At 48.1% G+C, this 22,487-nt stretch overlaps 2 protein-coding genes across 6 annotated transcripts in view; one reads left to right on the forward strand and one right to left on the reverse strand.

Moving 5' to 3' along the window:
- The window catches only part of MTOR (mechanistic target of rapamycin kinase), a 68,378-nt gene that overhangs the window by 24,929 nt on the left and 20,962 nt on the right, over positions 1 to 22,487 (forward strand). For all 5 annotated transcript variants that reach the window (XM_077312689.1, XM_077312690.1, XM_077312691.1 and 2 more), the window contains 4 exons: positions 1,350 to 1,512; positions 1,970 to 2,115; positions 18,758 to 18,833; positions 21,503 to 21,642. In XM_077312689.1, coding sequence (XP_077168804.1) covers positions 1,350 to 1,512; positions 1,970 to 2,115; positions 18,758 to 18,833; positions 21,503 to 21,642 — 525 coding nt within the window. The remainder of the gene's footprint in view (positions 1 to 1,349; positions 1,513 to 1,969; positions 2,116 to 18,757; positions 18,834 to 21,502; positions 21,643 to 22,487) is intronic.
- On the reverse strand, positions 5,014 to 12,695 carry ANGPTL7 (angiopoietin like 7). Its single transcript, XM_077312030.1, has 5 exons — positions 12,006 to 12,695; positions 9,003 to 9,103; positions 8,162 to 8,356; positions 7,198 to 7,396; positions 5,014 to 6,592 (listed from the first exon to the last, which is right to left on the reverse strand). The coding sequence occupies exons 1-5, from the start codon at positions 12,376 to 12,378 to the stop codon at positions 6,399 to 6,401; spliced, it is 1,062 nt and encodes a 353-aa protein (XP_077168145.1). The 5' UTR covers positions 12,379 to 12,695; the 3' UTR covers positions 5,014 to 6,398.

Here is a 22,487-nt window from a genome sequence, read left to right on the forward strand (position 1 = left end):
ACTCGGTCAACAACCCCTTCTCCATCGGGATTCCAGCAGCATCCAGCCAGATGTCTCCAAGAAACCACAAACAGGGCACAAAGTCAACAGCCCCTCCCCCCTTTCCAGCTTTTTAGAAATCAGCAGCATCTGCTCATAAAAAATGGCAGGCTGGCTTCTCAGTTGGCGGCTGAAGAGCCAGAGGATTTATAGAAAAGGGAAAAAAGAGGCAGGTGGGGAAGCAGGTATCAGGTGCAGGAATCCAGGGCCACAAGCACAGAGTTAGCCTGCTGTTCAGGCAGCAGACTGGAAGCAGGGCAGGGGTGTCATCCTCTGTAGCTCCAAGCTGGTGTCCTTCCTTGTCGTTTTTCCTTTCCTTGGCAAGAGCTCTTGTTGTTTCCATTGAACAAGCAATCAGCTTGTATGCTGCTGGGCAAGGTGCCTCCTAAAAGGCTGTGAAATGTTTGCTCTCCCCTCCGAAAGCGATCCTTTTGCCCTAAAGGGAGCAAGTCTAGCTTGGAGAAGCTGGGCTGGGATAAAATACCTTTTTGTCGGTTTGGCTTCAGCTGGGACAGCAAGGGGGCATTTGAACAAGGAGAATGACCTCGTTCACCATGGAATTTTCAGGCTGTCTAGGTGGGTTGCTCCCTCTGTCAATTACTGTCTACTCAGGCAGAATCTCAACTCTGCTGGCTTGTTTGCAGAGATATGGATTAAACTTTGAGGGCTTCCATGTGCAAATAGGTGCATTTGAGCTGGGTCCCCTGTCCATAAATGTTTCTATTTTTTCTTGTTATCAAGCCCATCAAAGTCGCAAGGCGAGCTGGTCTCTCTGGACGCGTCTCCAGCGGGAGCAGCTTTCCCCTCTCCATGTCACATTTTGGTCTCTTTTCCTAAACGTTTGTTATAATTCCCGCTTACGTCTCCCATAACCTCATGTCTGCAGCTGCTTCTAAGAAGCTGCATCTGTTAGGGCTGTAATCCCAGTTAGGTTTGTGGGTTTGATTTTCGGTTTCTAGAATCTCCACAGGATCCCTTAAGCCTTGTGGGGCTCCGGCTGTTCCAAGGAACACCCTGAGCTCCTGAGTGTGGTATCAGTTGCAAATAAAGTGTTGCTTTTCGGTTATGAAACCCTGATTTCTCTGAATCCAAATTGCCTGTCCTTTCCAGTGAATAAGGGCTTCTGGACAAGTATAAATTAGGGATGCACATTCATATCTACCCAAGCCAAAAATATTCGGGTATTTTTTAGGCTTCCCAAATGTATCCCTAGAATCATAGAGTTGGAAGGGACCTCATGGGTCATCTAGTCCAACCCCCTGCACTGCTTAACACTGCTTTGCTCCTCTCCCATCCCCATCTGCCCACAGAGACCTTTTCAATGCTGCCTTCGTTTCATGCTGGTCCGAACTGAATGAAGACCAACAAGATGAGCTGATCCGTAGCATCGAGTTGGCGTTGACCTCTCAGGACATTGCAGAGGTCACACAGACCCTGCTGAATCTGGCAGAGTTCATGGAGCACAGTGACAAGGTAAAAGCCACTGGAGAAGACTCCTTGTTGGCAGGTTGGGGTACCTGATCTCCTGGATGCGATTATTACTCACCACTGGTGACCAGCCATGTGGCTGCGTGCAAGCCCTGACTTTTGGGCATGCCAGACTTCCTGGCTTCCTCTGTGCATGAGCCAGCATCAAATACCTAGAAAGCAAAGGGAACTCCAGGGCTGAATCTGAAACTGATTTCCCAGCTCACCTTTCCAAGATTGTGTGTCAGATCAACCCTTTATATTTTATCACTATTTTGCTGCCAAAAGGATTGGCGTGGGCCTTGTCGTGCAGGCCCGCTTAGCTCTGCCTCTGCTGCAAGCTTGTTTATACCTCATCTCTGGAAACCCAGTGATGCCCTGTGAGCCCTGCCAGCCCGGTGCAGCTGCTGCCCTTGGCTTGGGCCCCGGTGGTCTCTTGACTGTGCTGTGTTCTGCATTGCAGGGGCCACTGCCATTGGGGGATGACAATGGAATTGTCCTGCTGGGGGAGCGAGCCGCCAAATGCCGGGCCTATGCTAAGGCACTGCACTATAAAGAGCTGGAGTTCCAGAAGGGTCCAACACCTGCTATCCTGGAGTCTCTCATCAGGTAGGACCACTTGCACGGATTCTCTCTTGCCTGGGTGCCATGCCTGAAGGTTGGAGCACAGTGGCCAGCCACTAGACGTATCCCAGCTGGTCTTGCTTGTGTGCGCTACAGGGGGAAGTGTTGGGGAGGGGAGAGGCAAGTAACTTTCTATCTCTGGGACATATCTTTGCTCAGTGTGGGAAAGCCAACAAGCCATGCACTGTTCAGCGTGCACATGTGCCTCTAAGCCAGGGATAGTCAAACTGCGGCCCTCCAGATGTCCATGGACTACAATTCCCAGGAGCCCCTGTCAGCGAATGCTGGCAGGGGCTCCTGGGAATTGTAGTCCATGGACATCTGGCGGGCCGCAGTTTGACTACCCCTGTTCTTTGACTGTTCCAAAGGTGCCCCCGTTATTTGGCACACTCCTGGTGGGTGGATATGGGTGAAGTGACTTTTAAGAACTGACTTTGGGCCGTTGACCTGAAAGGAGTTTTCAAAATGGCTTGGGGCTTCTTGCTCAGCAGCACCTTGCTTCCTTCTTGAACTCATGTGCCACGTTGTACTGCACTAGCTGGCAAAGGGAGGTGTAAAGTATCTGCTTTAGTCTCAGGACCGTTTCCTAAACTTGAGTGCAGCGTGGGCATCGACTTGCGTCTGTGTCCCTCGAATCACCCTTTTTCCCTCTTCCACAAAGACGTATCTTGGCACCCAGAAGGTCTCCCCTTCGCATGTCATCCCAGGCCAAAGTCATAAGTGACTTTCAAGAGGCTTTACGTAAGGGGCATTTGAAAACCTTTGCTAGCGTTTTTTTTTATTTTTTGAGCTCATAGACAGATACCGTAAATAGCCATGCAGTTTATGAAGTACTTGGATTCCTGGCATCCTATTGGCTCGCGGATTAGTGGATATTTCTGAATCCGTTGACTTGGCAGCCGTAACAAAAGTGCTTCGGCACAATATAAGCTCATAAAAACTCTGGGAATCGACCCTCCTTGTGTCTTAAAATACCTTCATCTGGTGTTCAGATGCCTCAGGCCAAGTGCAATAGAAACGGTTCAGCCCTCTGCCAGCAGTTTTGCAGACTTCCGTTGCTCCCGCAGGGCCCAGCCTGCCTCTGCTGGAAGGAACTCGGCGCTTCTCCGCTGCTGATGTGCAGTTTGAAAAGCTCATGACCCAACCCCCCTTTCATAGGGTTGGCTCGCTCTCCCCAACCTGTTTGCCCCACAAATCGTTTTGTCATAGAATTGTTTTGTTTTCATTTTGCCTGAAGCTCAACCTTGCAGAAATGAAAATGGCATTTATTTCTCCATAAGGCAGTGGGCAGAAGTGGAGGCAAGGAAGAGAGGAAGGTCTTATGTACCAGGGAGGGTTCAGGGAGAAGACTAGGGACTAGGGGCCTGGTTTGTTTGGTGTCCTACATTACTGGAAAAGACTGCAATCTATCTCACTTTGTCAATTCAAAATGGGAAACTGCTTACTTGATTAATTTATATGTACGCAGACGTGTTAGACAGTCAAATCTATAGAGGTAGCTCTTATTCATAAATCTGGCAGGTGATCTCAGAATTCCTCTGAGCAGCAGAGGCCTGGATCACCTGGGGCCTGGTCAGAGGCTATGCTGCTGCCAATCACCAGTTTCCTCTCCCCACGTCCTTGCAAACAAGCCACACACACACTTGCTTGTGTGCGCCCCATGCCCCTCTCAATGCCTGTGTCGGGCAAAGTCAAGAAATGTTCCGGATGATTTCATGTGCTGTTTAATGCAGCCCCAACTTCTGGCTAGGGGAGCTTTATCATGGGGATGGAGAGTGACTCCCCCCCCCCAATTTTGTAGGAGTAATTGCTTTGTTTTATTTAGTCTATATTCCATCTGCCAGGTTGCTGTTCTGGTAGTTCACTTAAGCGACTAACCATTTCTGCTGCTCTTCCAGGCTGTAGGATAAACATTCCTGGGCTGTTAGGCGTCCATCTGATATACCTGGCTATAGCTGTGGAAGGCAGGGTGCATTTGGTTTGCGTGGGCAAATAGTTCTTGGGAAGCCCCTCCCTGTTCTTTCTGGGATGGCGTAACTAGCAGCGACGTCCAGATGATTCTGCCCGTTTGAGTTTCCACAGTGGCTGGGCTGGCGCTTTATAGCCTGCCAGGAACAAGGTGATTTTTACAGTCATTCATTCTTGGGTCAGAATCATTGGCCAGAAACCTCTCTCAGACGCAGTTCTCCCCATGTTCCTTTGGACTGTATCTCAGCCATTCCCAGCCGATGACAAATTAGTCTGAGAGAAGTTGTACCAAGGTTGTCTGAAATCAGTAAACGAACCAGAGCAGCTGACCTTTTGAAAACACTGAAGTGACCGAGAGCTTTCTGAAAGTGCCATGAATCGTACTTGGGGGTCTGCCCTTTCCACTGCGGCGGGGTCATTTGGAGGCAGCTCCTTGATCCAAAGTTGAATCGCTGGTCCCTATATTTTGGTATTGCCAGCTCTGACTGACAGCTGTCTAACATCCAGGCAGCAATCTTTACCTGCCCCTCTACCTAAGATCCCTTCACTCTTTCAGTGGATCTGTTGAAAAGTCCTTTTGTTTGTTTTTTAATAAAAAGACTGTTGCTATCTAAGGGATGGGAAAGGCTTGGTTTAGAGGCTGTGTTTCTTTCACTGTTTGGCTATAGGATTTTTCTTCTGCTGGCTTGGTTTGGTTCATTGGTGTTGTTTGTCATCCCGTCCCCCCCTTCCAGTCAAATAATTGTTTATGGAAACATACTGGGACATTTTTCACTATACTTCTATTATGCAATGCCTGCCAGGCCTCAGTTTGCATCTTCTCTTAGAGGCAAATGTGTTTGTTTGTTTGTTTGTTTTCTGTTTGAGAATCTCTAAACGAATCACTCCTATAGTTTAAAGCATTTTAAACATGACTTAAAAACAAGAAAGTTTATTATAGAATTTGAAAAAAAAAATCCATTATACAAACAGAACAATTTTGTGCAGAGCCCTCATTCAATGTACAATACATGCAAATCCACCTGGAATATCTCCCATGCAGGAGTCTTTCATAACAATGTGGTCTGCTCTCCAAGTCTTCCTGGTGCAATTTCCAAGTTTTGGCTACTCAACATATACACAACGCTTCCCAGAAAACTGTCATCTCCTCATGACAGGACAGCAACTTTAACTTAAGCTAAATCCCTCTTGTATTACAAAAAGTGAATAAAATCCCAGACGTGAACAGTGAATTTATTTTGCGATACAGTTAAGCAGGGGATTGGGCCGCAGAAGAAGAGTCCGCCTTGGAAGTGACTTGAAAACTGATGGCCTCAGAGGCTGCAGACGTCTTTTGAGAACGTGCATCTGCAGTGTGTGGTGGTGAGGGCAGTGCGCCTGTTCTGTGCATGCCAACATTCAGTACGCCTTTTAACATACATCAAAAGCTGCATAATTGGAAATATTAGCCTGCCTTTTGTTTAAACCCCCCCCCCAAACCCAATAACAAACACAATGTCTAACTTTGAAAATCTGGAATCTGCTTGCTGCCTCCTTCTGGTTTCATCTCTCTGTGCTATTAGCAGCTTCCATTTTAATTGGCACCTGCCTCAATCATCTCCACCTTCTCCCCTTTTGAAATGGTAGGTCATAAAATGTCCTGAAGACTTCCTTGTGTTTATCCTTTCTCATTTTGGAATTAATACCCCCCCACACACACACACATACACACTTTAGTTTTGATAACATTTGCATCTGTGGCTGAGCTGGTCTAAAACACACGTTGAAGTTATAGAATAAAATCAGAGTCCAGTAGCACCTTTAAGACCCAGACTGAAGAGTGCTTGCACTCGAAAGCTCCCGCCTTGAATAAATCTTTGTTGGTCTTCAAGGTGCCTCTGGACTCTGATTTCATTGTGCTACTTCAGACCAACACGGCGACCCATTTGAATCTATTGAAGTTATAGTTTAGGCATAAATAAAGCCACCCCCTGCCCCCACCTAAGACTACTTAGAAAAAATGCCAAGATAACTCTATGGTAATTGTGAGTAGGACAGTGGTCATGTCCTTGATTGGACCCTGTCACAAGAGGCCCCCAATCCTGGTATGTGTTTCTGGCATCCTGTTGGAGACCCTCGTCATGCGAGTGGTGCAGAAGCCTTGGGTGGTATTTGAAAGTGTTTGGAGGTCTGCATCATTGGTACGTGCATGGATAGCCCTTGTATTTTTAGGTGAGTGGTTTGTGCTTTGCTACTTAAGATGCTTCCCACGTCTTCCCTCCGCCCCAGAGTCCCCCATGGAGGGTGGGGTTGCTTCTTCCTTACTCTACTTTGTTGTTGTCCCCCGGGGCTTTGAAGTCTGAAGGCCGGATCTTCATCTCGACCCTTTTCAGGGAATAGGTTTTGCCATGCCAGCCATACCAGGTGATGCCGTCGGTGCTCTTGTTGTGTTCGCCGTTGCGGTAGTAAATCCCGTTCAGGTTTGAGTCTGTGCAGCAGTTGTACCAATAACCGCCTTTCAAGAAGTAAAAACATAACGTCATGCAGCTGTAACCCTAGGCAGCCTTCTAAGAGAGCGGCTTTCCGCCTTTCCGCCTTCAAAGAAAATCTTTCCATGGCAACTCTGGCCCAGAGGAAAAATTACGGGATAGCAGGATGCCCTCCTTGTACAAACCCCAGTGTGAAGCTACCCCTGTCAGGGCAGCATTGCCCTTGCTCCACGGTGACCTTCCCTGCAGTCGAAGACTTGCAGGGCCCCAGCTTGAGGGGGGGGGGAGCTTCTGCAGACCCTCCTCAAATTAGGTTACCCTTCCCATCCCCTCTCCTAGCCTGCTCCTCTGCTCTACCCCTTTGTCCAGCCAGAAGTGTCTTGAAGGCCTGACTCAGCTGCAGTTGCCTCCCAGGCTGCTACCTTTCCCAAGCTGGACTGGCCCTACCTGGCTGTCAGACTCTTAATCCTGAGGCAGGGGTCTGAATGTTTAGGGGGCATCCCGGCCTGGCTGCTGAAGCTACGAGCTCTGTATGGCTTATCTGAGGGAAGGTGAGTTGCCCTTGCAAGTCTGGGGCGAGTCCCTTCACCGGACACCCAGCTGAGGAAAGAGGATCCAGCACGTAGTTTACCTTTGCGCAGCAGTGCACAGTGGTCCACACATTTGTCATTGTCCTTGTCCTTGGTGCTGAAGGCCGTGTTGTTGTGGTATCTCATGGAGTCATGTAGCGTGTTGCCGCTGTAGTTGGCCAGGAACAGGCGGTAGCTGTTCAACTCATTGCTCAGAGTGAAGTGGCTGTATTGAGCATAGCGAATGTTGCCGTTCCAGTCCTGCCACGTGGAAAGTGGGAAAACAGTGAAGAGAGAAGCACCCTCCGCTGCCCATGTATCTAGGAGCACGTTTGCCTGTTCCCTTGCACACTCTTACAGGCTTCCTGCCAGCATCTATACTTCATTGTCTACAAAGCAATCTTGTTTGTTACCCTGCTTTCTTTTCTACTAATAAACACTTTGGTTTTTTAAATTTTTTTCACATGAGTTTATAACTCATGTTTCTCCGATAGGGACCCAAAGTGACTTACAGTATTCTCCCCTTCTCCATTTTACTCTCACAACATCCCTGTGAGGTGGGCTGGGCTGAGAGCGTGCCCCTAGCTGAAGGCTACCCAGAAAGCATCTATGGCAAAGCTGGGATTTGAACTTGGATCCTAATCCAACACTCTAATCTCTGCACCACACTGGCTCGTGGGTGTTGATTTAAACTTGGTCTCCTCCTGAGTGCTCAGGGTGAAGAATTTCTGCACAAAAGACAATGGTTAAAAATGAAACATAACCAGTTATAAAACTGAGAACTGCCTTCAGGAAAGATCTAATTTTGGCTCCTGTTTGACAAATCTCCAGAGGAAGGAGATTTTTTTAGTAGTGTGGCAGTCACCAAACATGCCTCCTGTATGCCCTAGAATCACTGAATTTTCAACCTCATCATAGGCCAGTCCTAAGAATTATATGGAAGTTGGCCATGGACTGCTCTACTTTCTTATGGCAGAATATTTGCCTCCTGTAACCATTGGCTTGTGTTAGAGACCATTCACTTGCCTCTAGCTCCACACGTAGCATGGTTGGGCGGCTGGAAAGCCGATGGATGTGTTCGTTTCCCAGCCAGAAGTCTCCCTGGATGCTGCCAAACCCTTCCTTGTACTGTTTCCAGTCTCTGTCGAAGGGGATCAGGCCAACTTTGCGCCTCTGGATGACGGTCCAGCCGCCCCCGTCTGTCTCCATGTCGCAGAACACCTGGAAGCATGGGGACAGGAGCAGACCCAGTTGGTCAGTGAGGTTAGGCAAGGTTCAGAACACTTTTAATCTCACCTTTGTCAGGCCAGTGTGACTGATCAGAATGATTTGAACATAGAATCAGAGAATCATAGAGTTGGTAGGGACCACACAGGCCATCTAGTCCAACCCCCTGCTCAACGCAGGATCAGCCCAGAGCATCCTAAAGCATCCAAGAAAAGTGTGTATCCAGCCTTTGCTTGAAGACTGCCAGTGAATACATGCTGCCCTTGTAATCATGTTGTTTAGCCTTGATGCATTTTATTTTTCTGTTGTGGTGGCCTGGTTGTGATTCACTCGACACCAAACGCGTTAAGGTTAAGAATCCAAACCTTTCAGTTCTTCCAGGACTAATACGAAGATTGTTGTTTTTGATAGCTTTAATTTTATAATTTATTAGATTCTCCATTTTTATTTTTGCCTCACAATGTCATAATGTTGCTTTTAAGCCTGTGATTAGTTAATCCTGTGTCTTTATCGTGGATTTTTTGTTGCTGCTTGCTGTTCCTTATTAAGTGTTACACGCCACCTCTGGAGGTTTTTAGCTGAGGGCACAAGAAAGAACTGTTGTTTTCAGCTAATGAAATAATGTGTCATAGTTCTTTACCTGCAGCTCGGGGGTTCCCAGGAATTCGTCAGGTAGCAGCTTATAAACACCGGAGGTTCTGTAATTCCTCTGATAAAGGGAAGAGCAGTCATAGACAGCATCTGTGTGAATACAAGAAGGGAAAGAAACAAGACCTGCGTCAGTCTGTTTTTCTGTCTCCTTGTCCCACCACCCCAATTTTTAATTTTCCATTACATTTGATAATGAAAAGAAACACTTCTGAAGTAGTGAGTATCATCCAATACATATGTAGTCACACAGTGAGCAGCAAACAAAAACCATTCCATTAAGCTTCCAAAAATATTCCAATGATTATAACTATGGTTAAAAACCAGGAAACTACAGATGCACAAGAGACCAGAAAGCTTGACTTTGACCATAAGTACAGATGGGAGAAATAAACCAGGTATTTTTTAGGGCTTTCTTTCCATTTTTCCAGTAATTTCGGTGGTGCGCTGAAAGACTATGGAACATTTTCTCTTTTTAGAAGGTGTGAAATGCTTCTTAAGGGAAGGGTTTTCACACTCAAAATGTATAGTACGAAAAATTCTGTGAACTCCTTCACTTTTAGGAAGCACTAATAAAAGCCCTATGATTTTTTGCTCCCATTGGAATGCGACATGAAAAACAGGGTTTTACTGAAAGTGTGTAGCATGGACATTTTGTGTAAGTCATCAGTATTAGATTCTTTTGTCTACAGTAGGCATATACATTTTCAAGAGTGATTTGTTAAAATGTAAATATGGTTGGCAACAATTAATATGCTATGATGCTGCATTCAAGTCCTCTTGCATCTCAGAAACCAGCAGGTTTTTCAGGGTATAAACCTTCAAGAATCGGAGCTTATCCTCCAGAAATCTTGTTTCAGAGGTGCTACTGAACTTGAATCTAGCTCTTCTACTGCAAACCAACATAAAACCAACACTGTTTTTTCATCTTACTATAATGTTACACTTTAACTGAATACCCGGATATGCTGGTCATCCCTTGTGACCGCACACTTCTTCATTTACTGCAGAATTTGGCTTCTGCCTACAACTTTTATTTTTCCCTTCCTGTAGATGTCAGAAATGGGACTATATGATGCAGCAGTTTGCAACTCTTTCTCAAGCATTAGGAATTCTTGCGGTTATTCTTAAACAAACTAAAGACATTTTCACTTTTAAACTCTGTAACTATGCCAAATAGTACAATTTTATATAATAATTAAAGTACAAATGATGCACTTGTGCTGTCAAATCCGTGAAAGAGATTTATGTTTGATAGGAAGTATCTATGTTGCCAACATTTCTGGCTTTTCCCCCTGTGCTCTCCTCCCCTGTAAAACCAGGGTAATGATGCTCTAACAACCCACCATTCTTCTAAGGAAGAAACATTCCAAACGCGACATAGAGCACTGGTTCTTCTCCATGCAGAACCATTTCCCTTCCAGGATGCACAAAACCCAGTTTCCATTTGCTGTACTCAGATCCCTCCTCCTATCTTAAAATGACCTTGGGAGATTCCCACACTGGAGTAAGGCAAGACTCTGCCTTACTGTGCATCTTTGTCATCCTTCAAGACCAGAGACATCAATCTGACAGGATGGCCAGGCCTGGAGCAGGCAAGCCAAGTGAGCAAGTCCAACGTGCTTGGGCTATTCATGGCCTGTTTTCTGCTTCAGAGCTCCGCCGCATTCACAGGGCGCATTCCCACTCATGCGAGCGTGTCGGCCTTTGGAAGCCTTCGTTTCCTATCTATGTAGGAAATGAACATCCAGCTGCTTCAAGGGGAGAGGCCGTGTCTGAGGAGATTCGTTATCCATCCTGACAGCTTTAGCAGCGTGCAAGCTGAATGGTTCCCACCTGTTGGGGTCAGGTGCCAACTGGGGTTTTCTTGTATCTGACCGCTCAAGGCCTTCTGCAGCTGCCTTCTGCATGTGCAGAATTGTTCTGCAAAATCATACTCTGAGATGATGTGTTGCAGTTTCACAAATTCTGAATACATGATTTATTCTAGATAATAGCAGGTTTTTAAAAAGTTGCCGAATGCCTCTCTTACTCAGCATTCCAGACTGAAAAAAATGTGGAACTAGCTTGTACTTACCAGAGACTTACACTGTGGTCTGCTTCTGAGGAAGCACAAATGGGGGCCAGGCTTAGAATCACTACTTTCTGTTGGAAATAGGCATCTCTATGTTTGTTTGTTGATAGTCTAGAGATATTTTATTTTGGATCCCGTGCAACTTTTAATGCAGATCAATCCATGCATTGTTAAAAATAAACCACCTTTTAAAAGCAAAGCAATGCAAACATTATGACAGCAGATCCTTTAAACAGTTTGGAAAATGCCTCTCCTGCTTTTATGAAGTAGCTTCCTTGCCTGAAGGGGGGGGTTAATAAGAGAAGATTTAGATTTGTAACCTGATGGTTCCTCTCTCTTCAGAGGGAGGAAAGAATAAGCGATTTTAGCAGATTTCATTGTACTGCAGTCGAAAGCTCTGCTCTCGCTCCCCGGATTCAGTTTGCTGTCTGTGCCTGCTCAAGTGTCACGTCAGTGGAACTTTCTACTAAGTCACTCTGCAGAGCATTTCAACCCAAGCCACCATTCTGGGCACTCGACCTTCCTGCTGGACAATAATCCCCAACTGGGGGAGGCAATTTGTGGAGAAGACCAAAGGCGTCCCTGAAGAAACAGTTTCCTCTGCAGGCACACTTTTGGAAAAATTCCTAAGAGCACCTGTGGAAAACGTTACCTTCAAGGAGGTTTAACAGAGAAAAACCATGAGCAAGAACTCAGTATGCCGGTCACGGATCTGTCTTGGAAGAAAAATCCACATGGATTTTTTTCTTCCTTTTGATACCAGTATTATGACTTCCCCAGCTGTAATTTCAGAAGCTTACCCACCAAGAAAATCACTATGCCAGACCTGGCCCCAAGGGAGCCACAAGCCGATGGCTGGTTTTTCCTTTCTGCATTTATTAGCAGTGCCTCGGCAGCAGTGTGGGGGGATCGCCTCCTTACCAGCTGACGTTTGCGTGACGGTTTGGGCTGCCTGGAGCTGCACGATGCCCAGCTGGTTGTTCATCTCGGAGTACTTCCCTTCCACGTCATGGAGGCGCAGGTCCATTTGCTTCAGGGTCCCTTCCAGCTCCATCACCTGCACGATGGCGTTCCCCATCTCGTCCTCCTGCTTCCTGCTCAGCTCCTCTATCAAGGCCGTCAGGTTGGCCACCTGCATCTTCAGCTCCCTCACCTCCTCGCAGCAGCCCATGAGCTTGGCGTTCCCGCTGACCACCTTCCTCTTGGGAGGCTTCTGCAGCCACGCCGGATAGACGGTCAAAGAGATGGTTATCACACAGAACCAAGCCAGATGAGTGCCGACCGTGTTCTGCATGGTTTCCCCCTCGCCTTGCTCCCAGCAACTGCTTGAGAGATTTCTAAATTCGCCCCAGATGGAACTGGCTTTAGCCTTGAACTCTGCAGGTATGGAAGTCTCTGCAAGGACAATTGCAAGCTGAAATTCTTGTTCTCTCTCGCTCCCTCGCTCGCTCTCTCTGGACTGAGACTCTCAAAGGTAGAGAAATCACTAGGTCTCTGTGCTCTTCAGAGGGGTGTGCGTGTCTGTCTCTCTCACACACGACACAGGAGCTCTTAAATAGCCGCCACTCCTGTGTCCCTCCACCCCTTGACAGCCCCACGTTGCCTGCTAAGCCACTCCCAGTTCAGCTGTCCGTATCAGGTGAAGCCTAGGCAGCTTAGGGCTTCTGTGCATGTGTGTGTGTGTGTGTGTGTGTGCGTGCTTCAAAGAGGGCAGACTTCCCGTTTCATTCCTGCCATTTTCACAGGTGGGAGAGAAGACAGAGCAAGTCCATGGTTGTTGCCAGTACCTGCATGCAATTGGATTTTAGTCTTCCTGGTGGTTAATATTCCAGCATGCTGAGGAATGGAACAGGATTGGGAGCCCTGTAAACGCAGAGGGTTCCACAGTCTTCCTGACTATGTAGCAGGCTGGATAACTGCCCCCCGCTCTGTAGGGGTGATCCCGTTTCTAAGGGCCCTCGTTAAAAGACCAGCATGACTGTTACCTCCAGTATGTTCGGCTCAGCTGGAAGGGCCCAAAAGGCCAATCGGCTTGACATTCCTTTTGTGAGGAAAGGTCCCCACTATGCAGGCAGATCTCCCACCCAGACAGCTTTTGCAGAGCAGGTTACAGAGCCAAGTCAAGGAAGCTCATGGGAAGTCTGATGTGGCTAGGGTGCACCATGTACGAGCAGGGTGTGAACTCCGTGATTTCTGGCAGTCCCTGCCGCCCCAGAGGGAAAACTGAGGAAGAAATGGCCCTTCCTGGCATTAATTCTCCCTCCCCCTTGCCTGTTCTTGACCCAAAGCCCTGTGTCCACCGGAAGGTAGAAAGTGCATAAGAAAACACATCCTCTCTCTCTCTGCGGACTATCCCTGTGAATTCTTAGCGTTAAGGCCGGTCGAGTGGCAGTGCTGAAGCCTGGAAGTGGCGTGGCATGGGACCAGCTGGTCCTTCCCAGCTACCACTCAGAGGCGGCTAGTTTTCCCTCTGCCCAAGCTAAGATTCATGCCTGTGCCATATGCTCGGCCTCTTCTGCTGTTGTGCTCCTGGGCAATGTTTTCAGACGCAGTTGAGACAATAGATGGCGTTGAAGACATGCATGGGGCCTCAGCACACGGTGTTGCCCTTCTTGCCACCCCCCCAGCCCTTGACCTTTTTCATTCTCTCCATAATCCTGTCTGAGTCCCCCTTCCAGCCACTGCGTCTCTTGTTCCCAGGGGCAAATTCTTCTTTGGGCCGCTTGTGATGAGAAACATATTTGTTCAGATTGAAGGCCAAAGAGTGGCGTGAGCCGTGTGTTGTTTGCTGTTTTCCCTACTTGTCCTTGTGCTCCTGGTATCTCTCTGAGTTGTCACCTCATCTCACCTATGCTGAGTCCCACCTGAATGCAGCCACTTTCCCCCAGTGACCTGTCACTATCTTGTCACTGCTTAAGGGTCTTTCAGCAGCTTTCCACTTTTGGCTAAGGATATTCCTGCCCTAGGAGACTCTTGTGGCGCAGAGTGGTAAGGCAGCAGACATACAGTCTGAAAGCTCTGCTCATGAGGCTGGGAGTTCGATCCCAGCAGCCGGCTCAAGGTTGACTCAGCCTTCCATCCTTCCGAGGTCGGTAAAATGAGTACCCAGCTTGCTGGGGGGTAAACGGTAATGACTGGGGAAGGCACTGGCAAACCACCCCGTATTGAGTTTGCCATGAAAACGCTGGAGGGCGTCACTCCAAGGGTCAGACATGACTCGGTGCTTGCACAGGGGATACCTTTTTCCTTTAAAAAGAAGCTGCAAGAGCTTGGTTCCTTTTCTTGTTTATTTCTTCCATTAAAAAAATTATCCTAATCCGTTTAGGTAAAAAAAATTCTACCTGTTTTGTTTATTTTTAGACTTGCCCCACCATTTCCCAAATTTCCCAGGGTGGCTTACAACAAAGATTAAAATACAAAGTAATTAACTAGCTTAGTTTTAAAAATCTAAAATTTAATTTTAAAATTCAACTAGAGCAATTGCCAAAATCTGACAGCTGCCTATTAAGATGGGTTTCTGCCGGGGGGGGGGGGGAGATGGGTCTATGAAATGTTGCCTCCAGATGGATTATTGAATAGGTTTTTACCAGCTTTCTTTTTGTGACTCTTGGCTGTTGTCGTTCAATAGAGTAGTGCCTATGCCTGATATAAGTATTGGACCCTTGGCTCATGGCTTGCATGAGTCTTCATAATTTCTCCCCCTCTCTTGTTGGGCACAAACTTGAAAACAATCTTGTAATTCCTTAAGAATGTCGCAGAATTCCAAAAGCTGGTGCTTGAATGTGGGATTAAGGGTGAGAGCCAAAGTATGTCGTGCTGTTATGCAGAGAGGCAGGGGCTGAATTTTTTGAGACACGGAACGGCGAGGTTGCTCCCTGGAACCTTGGAAATGTTTTGAAGGTCTCATCGCAGCCCTGCTTGGAAGCCAGTTGACTGAACAGTTAGTCACAGGCTTCTAGGAAAGTATGCTGCCCTTCCCATCTGCCTTTGTGGCATTCCAGCCACGGAAGAAAGCATCATTGTTCTGCAGTGACTCTCCTCCGTTCAAATAACACATTCCAGCCAGTGATGGTCAAACTGATTTCATGATTTGTCAAAAATCCATCAATAATAGAAAGCCAAGGCAAAAGGCAGACACTTGTGTAACCTCTCTCTCTTATGAAGAATAGATAGATTCCCCAGAGAAGGAGCTTTGTGTCTGTTGCAGCCAAAGCACAGAGGGAGCCCACCTTGAAGAGACTGTCCATAGGTCTTTCCTAAGTCTTCGAACTTAAACTGACCAGGTTAGATCTAGTACTCTGTTTCAGATCAGTTCCATGCCGCCCTGTTTATCCATCTGCATTACACAAAACAAATTCAAAAGGCAGAGAGGTGTTGTATTTGCACCTGACTGCTCCCAGCAATCTCTCCGTCTGGTCTCAGATTGATCTTGCAAGTTGGAGATGCGCGAAATCAGTTTGGGTTAGGGTTAGGGTTAGCATAGGGAATAGGAAGCATGCCCACTGCCTTTCTTGTTGCCCTGTCCTTCCTGAGAGCTGTGTCCCAGGCATCCTGACTCCACGTTTTGGGATCTGCACCTTCCTAGAACTCTGAGGAAAGCCCTGTGAAATGCCAGGGGCTCTCAGAAGAGCAGCTAAATGCAGGCCAGCCCTCTTCATTCCGTGCAGCTGGGACTCACCTGTTTCATGTTCCCGTTGAATTTCTGAATCTGCCTTGGAGACACAAGTTGATCAGTTATTCTGCAAGTGAAAGTACTTTATCACAGGGGTAGCCAACCTGTGGTCCTCCAGATGTCCATGGACTACAATTCCCATGAGCCCCTGCCAGCAAACGCTGGCAGGGGCTCATGGGAATTGTAGTCCATGGACATCTGGAGGACCACAGGTTGACTTACCCCTGCTTTATCATAAGGATTGAAATCCTTATTGGCTGTCACCGTCTGTCCCCATTCCCAAGGTTTAAAAACAAGCTCCATCTAGTTCAGTCTTCTTGAAAGTACAAAAGATTCCATCTTGTTTGTGGAGAGGGCCCGCCAGTCAGTGGCAGCAAAAGAGCAGTGCTAATTAGGGGGGGGGGGGAGAGAGAGACGATGGCCAGTTTGTCAGTGGGTGTTGACAAGAGAGATAAAGTTGGAAGCAATTAACTGCCTGACGTGCTGGGAGTGATGCATCTGCCAACGGGCATCTCTGGGCCAGGAAATGTGACAGCCATTTATCACTTTTGCAATGCTCTGATGAGCAGCTCTTGGGGGGAAAAGCCACTTCGTTCCACTTCCCTCCCCAGAAGAGCAGAAGTTTATCTCCGAAGTCCATCACGGAGACAGCTGTTAGTCAATAACATTGATATTAGCGGCAATTGGAAGGCGGTTCAGAAATTAGAGCTGGCAGGAGAGGAGGAAGGCGGCACTCTTTCCAGCATGAACAGATTCAAGTGGGTGGCCATGTTGGCCTAAAGCAGCAGAACAAATTGAGGGTCCAGCAAGGGCACCTTTAAGCTCACGTCAAGGGCCCATCTAGTCCCATGCCCTGTTTTTCTTTGTAGCCAACAAGGTGCTCCTGGGTAGCCCCCAAGCTTCAAGGTGCTCCTGGGTAGCCCCCAAGGTTCAGAAATTAGAGCTGGCAGGAGAGGAGGAAGGCGGCACTCTTTCCAGCATGAACAGATTCAAGTGGGTGGCCATGTTGGCCTGAAGCAGCAGAACAAATTGAGGGTCCAGCAAGGGCACCTTTAAGCTCACGTCAAGGGCCCATCTAGTCCCATGCCCTGTTTTTCTTTGTAGCCAACAAGGTGCTCCTGGGTAGCCCCCAAGCGGAGCATGAAGCCTCATGGCTGTCTGCAGCTGTGTTCTGTGATGCCTGCACAGCCTTTGCTGAGAGGGCTGAAGCACATGTCTGAATGTTCCTTTGCACCGTGCCCATGCCTTTTCTTGTTTGGGAAAATGTGCCGCTGTTGCAGGCTTGCTTTGAACCTTTATATTCCCCTTTGTTGTGGGAGAAATGATGAGAGTCAGAAGGAGCAATAAAACAAGCATAGCAAAATCCCAGGCACCCATTAAAAAGAATTCATAATGAAAAATGGGTACACATGATAGGAGGAATGAGCCCTGCCCCTTCTGCATTGCCTGGGCCCTTTCTTCTAACTCATAAAACCAGCGTGAGGTCAAATCACTTCAAAGGGCCGTAGCTTTTTCACACTGCAGCACAGGTGTGCTGGGGTTCGCAGGAGGCACGCCTGGTTTGACCGGACAAGGAGGCGTTTTGTTGAGCTGTGTTAAGATGCTGTCAGGAGAGAGACTTCTTGACACACTGAGTGCTGCGTTGCGCAAGACGCCAAGCAGAGCTGTGGCCAGTGCTGTTCTCGTGTGGCAGTGTAGAACAACTGGGGTTCCGAGCCGAGCACTCTGAGAGCAAAGCCTTGCCCCACATCACAAGCACAGTGCTGTCCTGCACGGGGTTATTCCAGGACCTGCAGCCTAGCAGAGGCAGGTGATGGGAGGGCCTGGCTGGGCTGGGGCTTGGGATAGTCTCCCCAATAATCTGCAGCTGTCTTCCTCGCGATTCCTACCTGGCCCCACGCACTTTTCTAAGAAAGTCCACATATGGACCCTTCGTCTATACATTTCATTTAATAAATGCACCTGATCAGAACCCTCCTGCTTATATGACTTGCTTCAGATTTGGTTGAACACGTAGGCCGCACCTTGTTTCCAGCACTAATAGTTTTCTCTTTCGGTTTGCTCTTGTAATTTGCACGACTTTTCTTCAGCTTCTGGGAAACCCTGAAGTCTAACAGGCGGTTTGCCACTCTGTCGCTCATCTAGGGGCACTTTCAGGCCTCTGTAGGCCTTGTGGGAGGTTAGCTGAGAGGGCTCCAGCTTCTAATTCTTAGGGATTTGCTGCCTTTCTAAAAAAATGAGGGGGGGGGGGAACGGTGCTTCGGTCCCTTAAGGGTAGCCTGAAATGTTCATGGCCGGTGTTTTGAGAGCTGAAAGGACTTGCCTATGTGGACGATCGGGAGGGAGGAGCATGCTGAGGAGAGGAAGCTCTGGCTTCAAGGAAAAGCAGCCTGGAGGAAATTAAAACAGAATACAATAAGACACATGAGCCTTGCAGAAGTCCCCCCCCCAATCCCCTTGCTGAAATCACATGGCAACAGGAAAAGCAGCGTTTGGAGAACGGGAAGGGAATCAAAAGCAAAGGGGTAGGAAATCTCGCCCTAAGTGGGCACTAGCAATCTCTGAAAAGTCAGCCCTGGCTTCTTATCCCCAGAAGCCACCTGAGAAGGGCATCAGTTACCTGCAAGTACCTGTCTGGGTTTTTACCCATATTTACCCACGCCTTTTGCCTTCAGGGGATGCTTTCCTTGGGGGCTGGTCAGCCAGAAAAAGCCCCTGCACATCTCCTTGCAGGGTCCTACAGAGCACTGGCCGAATTTTGGGGACCCCCTTATAGCATTCTGCATTAGCCGAGTACGTTGCAGGACTCACCCAGTGCTTCCCAGAAGCCCCCTGGAGCAGGGAATGGTTGGCCACTTTAACATACATTAAACAGTGTACCTAATTCCAGCATGAGAGGAAGATGATGTGGATTGGGGCTTGTGACACATTGGTGTAGTTCGCTGAATGTCAGTCGTCTGCCCTTAAATGCCCTTCTTTTTGTTATCCTTTTGCCTTCTAGCATTAACAACAAGCTGCAGCAACCTGAGGCCGCATCTGGGGTGCTGGAATATGCCATGAAACACTTTGGGGAGCTGGTGAGTGAGCTTGCTTTCCTGCATTGTGCAGCGGGTTGGATTAGATGACCTCGGAGGTCCCTTCCAACTCTGATTCTGTGATTTGTCTCTTTGGTTGCACAGCCCTTTCTGAAAGATCTGAATTTAAGACATATTTCCTAGCAGTTGTGCTCTCCCTTCGCCCCAAAATAGAGGATGGGTTCATAATCAGAAAGGGTTTCTTTGCCTGATAGGAACAACAACAGGCCTTTCTGCCAGACCCCACCAACTGGCTTCGGGTACTAGACGGGGCCAAAGGGGTGGGCCTTCAGCTTGCTTGGAACCAAGTCATTGAAGAGCGTTAAAGGTTAAAATTTCACCCAACATCAGTAGGGTTAGGCTAAGAGATAATGGCTTATCCAGTCAATTTCATGGGTCAGTTTTGGATTGGAACCTAAATCTCCAAAGCCAGCATCTCATCCCACTCCACAGCCCTGAATGGCTAGTTCCAGGTAAGTGATTCCTGAATGATAGTTCTGTTGGCCTATTAGAGCAAAGACAGTTTTGCGACACCTTGAAAACCACTTCCCCAGGCTGTACTATGCATTGGGAATGAACCCATTGATGGATGAACCATGCGATGGGGCTTTTAGGCTCTGTTTTGTTTTCTTATGCAACTCTTCTCGTATAGTTGTGGAGTTGGTGTCCTTATGGGATGATAGTTTCAGAGGGGAGCCATGTTGGTCAGCAGTGGAACTCGAGCCCAGCAGCACCTTGGGGGACCCACAAGACTTTCAGGATCTTCCAAGTGCTCTAGAAAGGTTGCTAGAGTCTACACTCCTTTGCTCCTATCTGACAAAGGGAACATTGACCCCTGTAAGTCTTACGGGCTCCCTAATGTGCTACTGGACTCAAGCCAAGCGGCAACCGACACACAGCACTTCCTTTGCAATTTGGCTGCCCTTGCGGTACGAGGGTCCATGTCCCGTCACAGCTGTTGACAGAATCCCTGTCTCTCTTTATTTCAGGGGTAGTCAACCTGTGGTCCTCCAGATGTTCATGGACTACAATTCCCATGAGCCCCTGCCAGCAAATTGTAGTCCATGAACATCTGGAGGACCACAGGTTGACTACCCTTGCTTTATTTGATGAACCTGAGTAGGACCCACCAAGCTCCGTCTCGAATGGGCTTCGAAGCAGCCTGCCTGCAGAGCCCTGGTGGGGGCTGTTTCCAGGCCGGAGCTGTAACGTCTCACGTGGAGGGCACTGGTGCTGCGTGTAGCTTTATCCGGCCTGCAGGCCATCAAGAAATCCACCGCTTGGCCTCCTTATTAGCGAGGGCTGCCAAGAGCTGAGCAGCAGAGAACATGGGCCTGGAGCCCACATTGAGGGGTGGGGGAGCGGGAAAGCTAACAGGATTCCAAGTGCCTTTTTATTGTTTTTATTAATACCTTGAAGCAAGTTGGTTGGAGATAAAAATTGCCAGCTGGAAACCCATCCTCGGTTGGCTCTTTCTAAAAAGTACCCTTTGAAGAGGAGGGGGCTGCGGCCATTATAAGGCTTCAAGGGTCTTCCTCGGCTGCATTCTATCCCGGCTTCAAGCAAGCCACATGACTTCAGGCTTGGCCATTAGCTTTGTCTTTCCCAACTTCCCTCCCTGCTGCTTTTGTTTAAGTGTGCTGATGTGACTCAGGATCTGGAGCTGCTGGGGGGCCGGCAGAGAGGGGGAGGCTCTGCCATTCTCCCAGCAGTGGTCTCCCACTGTCTTTTTTCACACTGAGCCTAATTAGCATGCAGTGTTCTTTGCCATGCGAGGTCACCGTGGCCTGAAGCACAAAATTCCAAAAAGAAGAAAAAGATCTTTTTTCCCAGTAGGAATTCACAGAGAATAACTAGTCTAGCAAACTGATGAAATGCAATCCTAAACAGAGTTATGCCCTGCTGTGCCCATTGGCTACAGCAGTTTTAGAAGGATGTAGCTCTATTTAGGATGGAGACAGAGCATTGTGAACCAGCAAGTCTCCCATTCATATCTCGCGTCTGTCAGGAGCTTATGCATGCTGCCACCTGCTAACCTCCGCACCCGTGTTCCACATCTGCACACATATCTGCAAAAATACTGAGCTAGGTTGGAGCTAGGAACAGTTTTCAAGTGAGTTGAAAGCAGCTTAAGAGGCATCTCCATGTCCCTTGGCACAGACGCCTGCTTCTCTCAGTATTAACCCTGGTCAAAGACATCAGGTAGGGAGTCAGTTGTCTGCATGCAATTTGAGCTGAGTGGCCCTCATTGGCAGAGTGCAGTTTGAACTGATTGGTCTTCATTGGCAGAGTGCTCTCCCTATTGGGGGCACACCCCCAGGGAGGGCCAATCAGGTAGGGGAGTGAGTTGGCTGCATGCAACTTCAATTTTATAATGTGCAGTGATACTGATGCATGATTCGAAATTTGTTAATAGCATAAATGCCCTTTTCCGTAAGAAAAAGTAAATGGCCTGGATTTTTCAAATGCAGAATGTCAAGTCAGACTCTTTTGTCCTCTTTTTGACATTCAGTCTTATTCGTCCACCTCTTCCCCTTCCCCAGGAATACCATTAATAGAGCCAAGGGCATCATGAATGTGAGGCACTATGTCTTTTGGGGAGCTTTCTGTCTCTTGGGCACTTCTCCCGCCCTGCATTAAAACTGACGTTCTCTCTTTCCCTGCCCACACAGGAAATCCAGGCAACCTGGTATGAGAAACTGCATGAGTGGGAAGATGCTCTGGTGTCCTATGACAAAAAGATGGACACGAACAAGGATGACCCAGAGCTGATGCTGGGGCGCATGCGTTGCTTGGAAGCACTGGGGGAATGGTAAGAGGAGGCCGGGGCCTTGGGTCTTTCAAGCTACCCTCTTCCACCCAGAATGCTGCGCCGTTGCTGTTTTTAAAATGCAGTAATTGCACACACCTTTCCCACTTGTCAGTGTGCGTGATTCTCAAGGCAGTGTGCATGAAAACAGGGGAGGGGGCAGAATTCTGAGAGGGTCTCTTGACCAGCCCCGTGTCTGCTTGGCTTCATCCCACATGCCTCCCAACCCTGTTCTTTAATCATTATTTTATTAATTTTAATTGCTGCTGCTTTGTCCTGTACCGTTTTGGTAATGATTATCGAGTTTGTTCCACTTGTCTTCGGTAACTGCTTTAACACTGAAAACTTCTGCTGGAGTGCAAGGTGTAATTATTTGGGGGCATATTTAAAATCCCCCTGACCCCATCTCTTGTGGGAGCCAGATACATCTTGCTGAGGGACTTGTCAAGTGGGTCGTGCAAAAGGCAAAGAAAGTGTGGGTGGGTGTGCACTTTGCAGACTCACTCGGCTAAAGCCCTGCTGGTGTTTTAAGTGTGCCCATTTGGTGCGTGGGGGGGTGGGGGTGGAGGAGGTGGCTCAGCTTCCTGAAGACAAATCGGAGAAGACAAGCCCTGTGGAATGCAGCATGCCGTCTCTTGCCAGAGGGCCCAGCAAATCCTAGCAAGCCATGCCCAAATTGCAAAAAGTCTCTTGTCATTGAGCCTCCGTTTTGATGGGTCCTCGTGTGAACCTGTGTCGGCTGCATTTTGGGGTGAGCAGAATGCTTGTTGGTTGAGGTTACTGAGGTAGCAAACAAACCAAGCAACAACACAGAAATTGAAGAAAGGCCACTCATGGTGCCAGAGTTC

The sequence above is a fragment of the Paroedura picta genome, chromosome 15 (assembly GCF_049243985.1).
Source record: "Paroedura picta isolate Pp20150507F chromosome 15, Ppicta_v3.0, whole genome shotgun sequence".
Lineage (NCBI taxonomy): Eukaryota > Metazoa > Chordata > Lepidosauria > Squamata > Gekkonidae > Paroedura > Paroedura picta.

Coding starts and splice junctions, on each gene's coding strand:
- ANGPTL7 (XM_077312030.1), bottom strand. CDS start 12,378: ATGCAGAACACGGTCGGCACTCATCTGGCTTGGTTCTGTGTGATAACC. Junction 8,357..9,002: donor TGGGAACCCCCGAGCTGCAG/GTAAAGAACTAT, acceptor CCATGCTTCCAG/GTGTTCTGCGACATGGAGAC. Junction 6,593..7,197: donor CTGTGCACTGCTGCGCAAAG/GTAAACTACGTG, acceptor ACTTCTTGAAAG/GCGGTTATTGGTACAACTGC.